Here is a 12,841-nt window from a genome sequence, read left to right on the forward strand (position 1 = left end):
ACAATGCCAGCAGCTCAGGTTCAATTCCCGTACCGGCCTCCCCGAACAGGCACCGGAATGTGGCGGCTAGGGGCTTTTCACAGTAACTTCATTGAAGTCTATGTGTGACAATAAGCGATTATCATTATTATGTGCCTGTATCAGATGGACTGCAGGGATTCATGGTGGTGGCTCACCTTCAATTATAGAAGAGCAACAAATGTTGACCTTGCTAGTGACACTCTCATCCCATGATAATGCATCACTTGGTGATAACCAGAGTCAAGAATTTGTTCAAACTGTCCCATTAATTAGTATATTAAAGCATTACTGGCTAAATTCTAAAGATTCCATGACATTTTAAAACCTAATTAAGTCTCCAATAAGAATATTAATGCAAAGTCTTCAGCAACTGTGTACTTAAATAATATGTACATGCATGTTTCTGCTGCAAACCTCATAATTCATCAGGCATGCCATGAAAAAGCAAGCATCAAGGAAGAACTTCCTGCCAGTTTTTTCTCAGCCCCGTCATTCAGATGCTGACTTTATGCTGGAGTACAGGAAGCCATCTAGTAAACCTCAATCATGATCTCATACCTTTGTGCATGCTTAGATAATTACTTAGCTTTATATAGTCTCTGTCAAAAAGGCGACATGCACATGCACTCTCCAAGCAAGAACTGCTGGATAATATACGGTAGCGGATACATTTGCTGATGTTTTCTCTCACCAGAAATGCGAAGTTAAATTGTACACTCCCAGTTGACCTCAACTAACTAGGCTCTTTCCTGGTCTTTAGGACACAGAGCTATTTATTCTCGTAAGTAGTGGAGTCACGAAAAGATCTCTGAATCAATATTTTTATAGTGGACAAAATTCTAAAATTTGTTCTGATAAAACGTCAGTGACCTTTTTCTTTCTCCGTAAATGCCGACCTGAGTATTTCCAGAACTTTATTTTTATTTCACACTTCATGCCTTTTCCCAAAAAAATTTGTAATCCTTAAAACAACCAATCAGAAGATGATACTCACACGAATAAGTTTAGCAACATGTGTCTTCCCACTGCCAGGGAGGCCTCGCATAATAACTACAATCTGTAAGATATTATGGACAACAAAGAAAGCAATGTCATGAATTACTGCAGAATTAAAATAATCAGAGCCACATCGTATACATCTGTTAATCAAAAATAAGCAAATATGCACTGAAGGTATACTGGTTCTTGGCACAGTCAGACAAATTTTATACTTGTCCTAATCTAATGCAAACAATAGGATTTGGCCATGAAATGCATCATACATAATCCCTTTTTAAAACCCAGAAAGAATCAAATACTATTACCGTACACAGGAATGGAGAGAAACTGAATATAAAACATTAGGTAATCGCTGAAGATCTGTACAAGCAATATTTGCTAGTGTAGCAAAACTGCATTTAAAGCAATCAAATGTGAGAATGAACCAAATTCATCCTTGATAGGAGTCAAACTAAAATTTATTGAACTGCGGCTAAATGATCTGGGCCTGACTCGGATATGAAACGAATGATGGAGGTAACAGTTCTCACCAACACAGAACATACAGTGCAGAAGGAGGCCATTCGGCTCATCGAGTCTGCACCGACCCACTTAAACCCTCACTTTCACCCCATCCCTGTAACACAATAACCCTTCCTAACCTTTATGGTCACTAAGGGCAATTTATCATGGCCAATCCACCTAACCTGCACGTCTTTGGACTGTGGGAGGAAACCGGAGCACCCGGAGGAAACCCACGCAGACACGGGGAGAACGTGCAGACTCCGCACAGACAGTGACCCAGCGGGGAATCGAACCTAGGATCCTGGATCTGTGAAGCCACAGTGCTATCCACTTGTGCTACCGTGCTGCCCATACACAAATTGGATAGCAACTTCTGCTGACTGCACGTGCAGCTAAAGGTGAAATTTGGAAGCAGCCATTCAAAATTAACTACTACGCCTTAAGCTGTGTGGAAACGGCCCTATCTGGCTTCCCATTTAAACATACGGTGGGAAATCTTGCATTGCCATCATAGACACAGACTTAATGTGCCACAATAAATTCAATTATTCCAGTCTACATATCCTTTGAACAACGTGGTTAAGTCTGAATTACTGGCAACTAACCTCTCTGGCACTGAAAATTTACTTAAACAAGGATGTAATCTCACTCTTTGGTTTTTAATTTTTGTTGGAGCTTTTATTATAAGGGAGTTAAGGGAACCGCTGAAGTGATAGGCTGTGTGGGAAGGGAAGCCATTGCTATATATGCTCTAACCATGATTGGAAATGTAAAAATGGAACCAAACAGAGCCTGCACCACAAGAGTTGGATAACAGAGGAAAGAAGTTGGAAATGTTGATTTGATCAGCTTGAAATGTTATAGATAATGAGAAGAATCCGACACATATCAGTAATTGTTCTGGAGTTAAAGAGAGAGAGAATAAGGCTTTGCTCTGATGATAACATGTGAAAAATAGTCCATCTCATTATATACCAATGACTTGGATGAAAGAATGCTTATGCAAGTTTCAGATGTTAGTAAGGAGGCACATAAAGTTGTGTGGATGGGAACAAGAAGTTACAAGGACAGACAGAAGATGTGAGTGGGCAAATCCAGGCAAATGGAGTTAATAAAGGGAAGTGCGAGACCATCCCTTTGAACCTGAGAAAGAAAGGAATATTTTCTTAATTGTGAGAGACCAGAAGCTGTGGAGGAGCACAGGTGTCCATGTACACAAATCACGAAATGTCCGATGGTATATTTGGCCTGTATCAAGGGCAAGCACATTACACAGTGGTTAGAACTGCTGCCTCACAGCACCAGGGACCCGGGGTCGATTCCAACTTTGGGTGACTGTGTGGAGTTTGCACTTTCTCCCTGTGTCTGCGTGGGTTTCTTCCGGGTGCTCCCACAGTCCAAAGATGTGCAGGATAAGTGGATTGGCCATGCTAAATTGTCCCTTAGTGTCCAAAGGTGTAGGGCGGGGGGGATTGGGCTACGGTGCTCTTTCGGAGGCTCGGTGCAGTCTCGATGGCTGAATAGCCTCCTTCTGCACTGTAGGGATTCTTCTCAGTTTAACAATGAAGAAGGTATGCTTCAATTGTACAGGTCCTTGGTCAGGTCTCATTTGGAGTACAGTGTTTAAGTTTGAACACCAAATTTCAGAAAAGATAAACAGGCCATGGAAAGGATATGGTACAGGTTCACCAGAATTTGAGGGAAAAAAAAAAGTTGAGTAAAAGTGGCTTGTATCCCTTAAGTTTATATGGTTGCGGGGTGATCTAATTGAGCATTTTAAATAATTGAGTATTTGGATAGGGTCGGTGCAGAAATGATTTCTTCAGGTGGGGATTTCAGAATGTGAGGACAGAATTTTACAATTAGAATTTGTAAAACAGATGAACAGATTTTCGGAACAGAAATCAAGTGAAATGGAACAAAGACTGATAACTAGCGATTAGCTACATTACAGCTATGGTCTAACTGAATGTAGATAAAAACAAGTCAACCTTCACATAGCAAGTTTCCAAAATCCTCAAGCTGAAATGGACTATATCTGTTTTTTTCAATGTTTGTTGAGGAATAAATGCAAAGTCATGACATCAGAAAAACTCTGCTGTTCTAATCTGGAGACAGTGGAGATTTGGTTTAACATCTTATCTAAAAGACAACAGCTCTGAGAGTGTTGTACTGCTCCACTATTAAGTTGCACCAAGCTAAAGTGATGCTTATAAATTGAGTTATCTTCGGCCCATCATATCGTCACCAGACAAAAACAACCACCTAAGTATTCAAATCCCATTTTCCAGCAATTGGCCCATAGCCTTGTCATCCCAGATCAACCCTCCTACAGTAACGTCTAAATCACTTATATAAACCAAAAACAGCAAGGGCTCCAAAAACAATCCCTGCTGGACCCCACTTGGCTTAGGCTTCCAGTCAGTAAACACCTTTTGGCCATCACCCTCTGCTTCCTGCCACTCAGCCAATTCTGGACCCAATGTGCCAAATTTCCTTAGATCCCACGGGCTCTTACCTTCGCTATCAGTCTCCCATGTGGGACCTTGTCAGAAGCCTTGCTGAAGTCGAATAGACTCCATCAAATGCATTTCCCCCATCTACACACCCGGTCATCTCTTCGAAAAAATCAATCAAGTTGGTCAGACATGGCCTCCCCTTAACTAAACCATGCTAACTGTTCTCAATTAATCCCTGCCTCTTCAACTGCAGATTAATTCTGTCTCTCAGAATTGCTTCCAATAGTTTCACCACTATGGAGGTTAGACAGACTGGTTTGTAGTTTCCTGGTTTATGTCTTTCTTGCTTCTTGAATAACTGTACCACATTGACTATCCTCCAGTCGTCCGGCACCTCTCCTGTGGCCAGAGAGGAATTGAAAATTATTGCCACCGGCCATATTTCCTCCCATGCCTCACTCAACAGCCTGGGATACATAGAACATAGAACAATACAGCGCAGTACAGGCCCTTCAGCCCACAATGTTGCACCGAAACAAAAGCCATCTAACCTACACTATGCCATTATCATCCATATGTTTATCCAATAAACTTTTAAATGCCCTCAATGTTGGCGAGTTCACTACTGTAGCAGGTAGGGCATTCCACGGCCTCACTACTCTTTGCGTAAAGAACCTACCTCTGACCTCTGTCCTATATCTATTACCCCTCAGTTTAAAGCTATGTCCCCTCGTGCCAGCCATTTCCATACGCGGGAGAAGGCTCTCACTGTCCACCCTATCCAACCCCCTGATCATTTTGTATGCCTCTATTAAGTCTCCTCTTAACCTTCTTCTCTCCAACGAAAACAACCTCAAGTCCATCAGCCTTTCCTCATAAGATCTTCCCTCCATACCAGGCAACATCCTGGTAAATCTCCTCTGCACCCGCTCCAAAGCCTCCACGTCCTTCCTATAATGCGGTGACCAGAACTGTACGCAATACTCCAAATGCGGCCCTACCAGAGTTCTGTACAGCTGCAACATGACCTCCTGACTCCGGAACTCAATCCCTCTACCAATAAAGGCCAACACTCCATAGGCCTTCTTCACAACCCTATCAACCTGGGTGGCAACTTTCAGGGATCTATGTACAAGGACACCTAGATCCCTCTGCTCATCCACACTTTCAAGAACTTTTCCATTAGCCAAATATTCCGCATTCCTGTCATCTGGTTCTGGTGATTTATCTACTTTTAAGCCTGCCTAAACACTCAGAACCTCCTCTCTGTCTGTTAATTTCTTTAGTTTTATCAGCCCTTCTCCCTGATTTCTATACCCACATCATCCCTTTCACTAGCGAACACCGACATAATGGTCGGGATGCTCCAAAATCCCAGCTAAGTGTTGACGCCGGCGTAAACACCTGAGTGTTTCACGCTGGGGTCAACGGGCCTCTTGGCCCAGTGATTCAGTAGCCTACAGGGCGACGGAGTGCTCCACACAGCTCCGGCGCCGATATGCGGCCCTGCACTTCCAGCGTTGGTCCGCGCATGCAGCCGTTTCCACGCCGGCGCATGCGCGTGGTGGCTGTTTTCACGCCGGGCACCGCGCAACATGGCGTAGCGACACAGCGGGCCCACGCGGAACAAGGTAGGGCCCCCCTCCCCCCCAGATCGCGCACGCCCGCCCATCGGTAGCCCCCGATCGCGGGCCTGGCCATCGTGGAGGCCCCCCTGGAGTCTGATCCCTGTCCCCTCCCCACCAGGACGGCCACCGTGGCCGCGGGTCTGAGCTCCCGCCAAGTGGTACCATATGTGAACCACGCCGGCGGAACTCGGCCGGTCGACCATGGAGAGTCGCCGCGGGGGCCTCTTTCAACAGTCCCCGACCGGCGCCGCATCGACAGCACGCGCGCGGCTGGCGGCGATTCTCCGGTCGGCGGAGAATCGTGTCCCGGCGTCGAAGCAGCTTGGCGGGAATTTGGAGAGTCCCGGCCAATGTATTCATTTAGAACCCCACCTACATTCTCTGGCGCCCCAAATTACCACTGTGGTCCTTAACGGGTGCTTGACTCCTGACATTTTGTCTGAAGAGCAAGGGTGCTATCACGGAGTTAAGGTTGACATGTAGCTCCAGGATATTTCAAACACTACAACTCAGGCGAAATACCTCCACACAAATTTGAATTACGAGTTTCAAAATATAATCTCACAAAGAGGAAAAGCTCAAAAGAGGGTAGTAAAGAAGAGACAAACAAACATAAGTCACCCTGTCAGGTCGGCTTTGCCTGCCAGGCATTTTCAGAATATCATCAACGTTTTTACTCTCTGGCTTCTTTTCAACGCGTGGAGGAGGATGTGCTGGGTGAGGAGTCGAAGCGGGTAGCCTCTCATCAGGATACCCACGTCTTTCACCTGAAATTTTAGTTAAGTGAACAGATTTGGCTAATACAGGTTATCAGCTTCTCAATAAAGATTTTAAAAAACTTCAAAGATGTGCATGCAGTTGAGATAAACTATGCAATTTCGCAAAAAATAAATTAATTCTTATTGCAAGAGTCCAGACATGATATAAAGATAACAGTAATGTTAAGCTATAGACATAAAATGAACAAAACTTACATGTAGTGGTTTGCAGAATAAGACCACATCTAGGTTTTGTAAAATTTTGGTTACCACCTTTGCAAAAACAGGCTGATATAATAAGAGAACAGAGAAAACTAACAGTGAGGATCAGTAGGGGACGGCACGGTGGCATATTGGTTAGCAATAATGCCTCACAGAGTTAGGGACCCAGGTTCAATTCTGTCCTAGGGTGACTGTCTGTGCGGAGTTTGCAGGTTCTCCCAGTGATGCATGGGTTTCCACCAGGTTCTCCGGTTTCCTCCCACAGTCCAAAGATGTGCAGGTCAGAAGGATTGGCTATGCTAAATTTCCCTTTGATGCCCATAGATGTGCAGGTTTGGTGGGATTATGGGGATAGTAGGGGAGTGGGCCTAGGTAGGGTGTTCTCCCAGAGGGTCGCTGCAAACCCAATGGGCCGAATGGCCTCCTTCTGCATTGTAGGAATTGTATGATCTTTGATCTTGGAACTGGAAAGTAAAGTCGTCAAGACAGCAAAATGAAACCAGATTTGATTGCACAGAACAAAAATAAATAAGTGGAGTGCTGTAAGGATCAGAGCTGCGGCCTCTACAATTTACAATCTATATTAGTGACTTAGGTTGAAGAGACAGAGTAATATATCTAAGTTTGTTAATGGTACCAAGCTAGATGGAATGGTAAGCTGTGGAGAGGGGCAGGGAGGTTGCAAGAGACATTGACAAGTTAAGTGACTGGGCAACAAGATGGCAGATGTGGGGAAGCGTGAAGTTATTCACATGGTCATAAGAATAGAAATATAAGATGTGAAGCTTGTAAATATTGATGCTCAGAGAGACTTTGTTGTTCTTATACAAGGAACACAGGAAGTCATCATGCAGGTAAAGCAAGCAATTTGTTTCATTCTTTCACAGCTTGTGAGCATCAGTGGCTAGGCCAGCATGTGTTGCCCATACCCAATTTCCCTTGAACAGGTAGTGGTGAGCCACTTTCTTAAACTGATGCAGTCCATGTGGCGTAGGTACACCCACGGTGCCGTTCAGGAGGGATCTCCAGGATTTTGATCCAGTAACAGTGAAGGAACAACAATGTAGTTCTAAGTTAAGGTGATGTGCTGCTTGGAGGTGCAGGTGGTGGTGCTCAAATGCGTTCTAGCTGGTAGAGATCACAGGTTTGGAAGGGTCTTTTGAAAGAACCTTGGTAAGTTGCTTCAGTGCTGGATACACACTGCTGCACTGTGGGTCAGTGGCAGTGGTAGAGAGTGTTAATGTTTAAGGTGGTGGAGGAGTGTCAATCAAGCGGGCAGGTTTGTCCTGGATGGCACCGAGCTTCTTATGTGTTTTTGAAGTTATGGGGAGGTGTTAAGGGATTATCATTGGACGAGTCACCCATAAACTCAGGTTAATACTCTGGAGATAAAGGTCCAAATCCCACCACGGCAGATACTGAAACTTGAATTCAAGAAGAATCTGGAATTAAAAGTCCAATGACGACCATGAAATCATTGTCAATTGTCGGGTTAATCTGCCATCCTTACCTGGTCTGGCCCCATGTCACTCCAGACCCACAGCAATGTTGTTGACTCTTAAATGCCTTGGAAATGACCCAGTGAGTCACTCAATTGAAGGGAAATTATGGATGGGCGAAAAGTTCTGGCTCAGTCAGCGACACCCGTATCCAATGAATGAATTTTTAAAAAACTCACCCACACAAGTGGAGAGTATTCTGTCATATCCACTGCCTCGTAAATGATGGACAGGCTTTGGGGAGTCAAGAGGCAAGTTCGTTGCTGCAAAATTCACAGCTTCTAACCTGCTCATGTAGCCCACAATATTTAGTAGGGGATTTAGCCTTGGTAATGCCATTGAATGTCATGGGGTGATGTTTCGATTCCCTCTTGTTGGAGATAGTCATTGTCTGGCACGTGGGTAGCATAAATGTTAAAAAGGCAAGAGCATGTTGGCCTTTGCTGCAAGGAGCCACAAGGCGGAGTGTGTGTACAGATTTGGTGTCCACATTTAAGAAAACATATACTTGTATTGGAAGTGGTACAGGGAAGATATGCTCAAATTAGTCCCCGGAATGAGAGGAGTTGTCCTCTGATACGAGGCTGAGTAAATTGGACCTACATTTTTCGGAGTTTAGAAGAATGAAAGGCTATCTCATTGAAATATACAGGATTGAAGAGGCTTGATATGGTAGATACTGACTGACTGTTTCCATTAATGGGGAACCTAAAATATGGGGGCACACTCTCATGGTAAGAGGCCAGTCATTTAAGACTGATGAGGAGAAATTACTCACTTTAAAAAAATAAATTTAGAGTACCCAATTCATTTTTTCCAATTAAGGGGCAATTTAGCGTCGCCAATCCACCTACCCTGCACATCTTTGGGTTGCGGGGGCGAAACCTACGCAGACATGGGGAGAATGTGCGAACTCCACACGGACAATGACCCAGAGCCAGGATCGAACCTGGGACTTCGGTGCCGTGAGGCTGCAGGGCTAATCCACTGCGCCACCGTGCACTACTCACTTAAAGGTTTGTGAATCTTTGGAATTCTCTGACCCAGAGGCTGGAATAGACAGATTTTTGGTCTCTCAGGGAATCAAGGGATATGGGGAGCAGATGGGAAAATGGCATTGAAGCCCAAGATCAGCCATTATCATACTGAATGGCAGAGTAGGATTGACAGGCCATATGGTCCACTCCTGCTTCGACTTTTGTTGTTCTTGTGAATAGAGATTGTTCTAGGTCTTTAAATACAAAGGGGGGTCACGGATAATGATGCTATGTATTGTTTTCTAACATCAACTGAGTACTATGAGAAAAGTTCAAAAACTGCTAATTCTCAACCAAGACTAAAAATTAGACACAGCACCTCAACAGATTTATATTCAAGTCAGTAGAAGTTATTTTCATATTTAAGTAGTTGTGTGAACCTCTATCATTGGAATTTGGACCAATTCAGATAACTTCTTCTATTCCAACACATAGGTATTGCCAACATAACTAAATCTACCCATGGTACTTAAATCATGCTATTCAGATCAATCTACCAGCACTGGAGGTCTAAACCATTGATACTTGCAGAGATACTAGCAATGGATTTATTGTGCAACAATTTCATGCAGTATATAGTTACCACCTCAATCACCTGATGCTATTTAGACTATGTCAGCGATGATGCGATTTAGACTATGTCAGCTATGATGCAATGATTTGCGAAGTCATCAATAAATAACATAGTGGGCAAATAACTACAAAAAACCCAAATACCTGCAAAACCACTAGGTGGGTGATCAAATGGTGGTCGATCAGATAAGCGATCAAATTGTGGTCTATCAAAACTCCCTCGGTTGAAATTATCTTTATTGTCCTGATAGTTGTGATATCCACTTGAACGGCCAGATGGGCCTTGAGACATTCTGCAAGTGAAGCACAAGATGAAGATGACCTTTTGCATTTATTGGGGAAATAATTTTGTTTACTTACAGAAGAGAACCAGGTTCCTCCATAACATGGTAACCGGAAAGCATCGCTCTTCTGTACAGAAATTTGCAGCTGCTTCATTGTCAGGCTTCAAGTCCAAAGACTGCTTTGATGAATGCCAATGAACGTACCATTAAAAACAAATCTATAATGTAGGTTTTGTTATTTGCATTCATTAAAGGTGAACATATATTAATGATACATCATTACACTGCAGAAATGATGTGGTGAGACATTGTACCATTAGTTATGGTTTACAGCTGTATGAATAAGTTTGATGCTACCTCTTGGCTGCCATTGTAAACTCAACTGCAACAAAGCAAAAACACTTTCTCAGCATGATCATACTTTTTAAATACAGGTCTAATTATTACCTGTCCTCGCGACCAAATCGTTCACGCTCAAATCCTTCCCTCTCGTAGTCACCCATCGATCTGTCCCTGTATAGATCGCGCTCTCTATCATAGTCTCTGCGGTCCAAAAATGGATCTCTTCGTTCCAGGAATGGATCTCTGTCTCCATAACGATCCCGAGGATGTAGAGAATCTGAATGGGGGGGGGGAACAATTTTATGGGAGTTCTGAAGTCTACTTGACTCATTTAGTCTGGGTGAATTTCTTAATTTATTTTTATTTAAATAGCAAGAATTAACAAGCTTGATTGCATGAAAGAGTTGACTATTCGTTGACTGCTGCTTGTAAATAGGTTATGTTAGCAAGTGTCAGCAAATGTTATCATGACTGACCAATTAAAGCAGAAGACACTTGTTTGCTTAACTATTGCCAACAGCAAGTATTTTACCTGTGGATCACCCCCAAATTAGTAATAAGGTTTTATTTTTGAAAAATATTGCTTGCCGGAAACCTGCGAGGATTCTGTTTCTTTTAATGACCAAACAACTGTACGGGCATATGCTGCAGTGACATAAAGTGTGCAGTAAGTACTCAAACATTAGAAAACACATGAGTTCTAGACTGTTATCATCAGTCTATCACGTTAAAGGGTTGGCTCAAGTTAGCACCAGTTTGTTTGCTTTTGTCTATTATTAATCACGGAGTAGTTCAGTATTAGGAACAAAAATTGACCGCTTAATCTTAACTTGCTGTTTGAATTAAGTCAGGAGGACTAAATTCTGAAGAGCCAAAGTTGTTATAATATTGATGGATAATATATAGGAGTATATTGAAAACCTGTAAACCTAGAAAATCATTCCTTTTAGAGAAAAGTCGATTCCATTTGATTTAATTCCAACAAAAACAAATATACTCTTTTCCAAAAGTTAATTTTGCTTTTGTAATAGGTACTTGAGAATTAAATAAAGTGTAAAAATGTTAAGCACCTCTCAATGTATCCAAATGAAGCTTCCATATACAATAAACTGGTTCAACTGTAATAATTTTTTTCAAATGAAATGTAAAAAATATAGCTACAAAAATAGAATTGACAATTACCCTCAAACTTCATTGGCTGTAAAATGCTAATGGTCACTGAATTCATGCAATTTGTACTACCTTTATCATACATTCGATCTCGAATTGGCTCAGGACCCAGTGAAACCCGTTCTCCATAAGGGATCTGTTCAATCCTCCCTCCTCCAGCATCTGCAAAAGAAGAAAAAGAAAACAATTTTTTAAAAGTACGGTCCTCGAAAATGGACCACCAAATGTGGAACGGAGAATTTTGCAGCTTTAAACTGCTGCACACATCTGCACAATCTCGTTACAGTAACTAGCACGCCTGAACATTTTTCATTAAAAAAACAGGCGTTTGGTTCAGGAACATCACATCAATTGGGAAAAATAAACTTAACTTTCAAAGGAACATTTTTCTAGCCATTCTTCGGTCGGAAGATCCTGCAGAGCTCAGTCAACGCTATAAACCTCGGAGGCATCAGCAAAGCCACGTAGCCATTTTACTGCACTAGCTCCCCTATTCGGGTGTCGTATTCACGAACGCACTGAAGAGCTTTGGGCGATTTAATCAGTTTTTCCAGAGGGCTAGAGAATGACTGTTGTAGGACAAGTGAGATAGGAAACTCATGCAGACATGGGGAGAACGTGCAGACTCCACACACAGTCACCCAAGGTGGGATAGAACCTGGGTCCCTGGTGCTGTGAGGCAGCACTGTGCCACCCTGTCGCCCTAGGTGGAGTGGTGAGTTTGGGTAGGGTGGAGATGGGGTGTCAGGAGTCGTCGGGTAGTTGGGGATTGTCAAGATGGGTGGGTAGCGTAGTCGGCTGAAAAGTCATCTAGGAGTTCGATTAGTATCTCTCAGGCTAATATTTCCTGAGTAGCCATTCAGGTAGGTAATTAAGTGCTACCAGAAAGAAGTTTCTGACTCTCGAACTCAAAACTGGAGAGATTTTCAAAAGGATCCGGAAAGATGGGGAATTGCACACTGAAAGTACAAACTTTCTAGGCAATTCCCATGGTGTCAGTGCGTTGGGACTTCCAAGGGGTTTGGGAGACTATTTTGGGGAATACACCTTGTCCCTGATGATCTGCTGACTGGAAGATCTGGGATGATGTTTAACATCAAAGAGGAAGTTGAGCTGAAACAGTAACTTTGCAGAGTAGAAAGGGAAGAAGGGCAGCTCGGTGGTGCAGTGGTTAGCATTGCTGCCTCACGGCGCCGAGGTCCCAGGTTCGATCCTGGCTCTGGGTCACTCTCCGTGTGGAGTTTGCACATTCTCCCCATGACTGCGTGGGTTTCGCCCCCGCAACCCAAAGATGTGCAGGGTAGGTGGATTGGCGACGCTAAATTGTCCCTTAATTGGAAAAAAT

The 12,841-nt window shown here is 43.3% G+C and overlaps 1 protein-coding gene across 3 annotated transcripts in view; it reads right to left on the bottom strand.

Annotated features, from left to right (window-relative positions):
• The window catches only part of ylpm1 (YLP motif containing 1), a 155,579-nt gene that overhangs the window by 45,584 nt on the left and 97,154 nt on the right, over positions 1 to 12,841 (bottom strand). For all 3 annotated transcript variants that reach the window (XM_072493210.1, XM_072493217.1, XM_072493202.1), the window contains exons 9-13: positions 11,569 to 11,658; positions 10,432 to 10,603; positions 9,845 to 9,993; positions 6,233 to 6,378; positions 1,016 to 1,078 (exon numbers count right to left, since the gene is read on the bottom strand). In XM_072493210.1, the coding sequence (XP_072349311.1) occupies positions 1,016 to 1,078; positions 6,233 to 6,378; positions 9,845 to 9,993; positions 10,432 to 10,603; positions 11,569 to 11,658 (620 nt within the window). The remainder of the gene's footprint in view (positions 1 to 1,015; positions 1,079 to 6,232; positions 6,379 to 9,844; positions 9,994 to 10,431; positions 10,604 to 11,568; positions 11,659 to 12,841) is intronic.

Source organism: Scyliorhinus torazame, chromosome 2 (assembly GCF_047496885.1).
Source record: "Scyliorhinus torazame isolate Kashiwa2021f chromosome 2, sScyTor2.1, whole genome shotgun sequence".
Classification (NCBI taxonomy): Eukaryota; Metazoa; Chordata; class Chondrichthyes; order Carcharhiniformes; family Scyliorhinidae; genus Scyliorhinus; species Scyliorhinus torazame.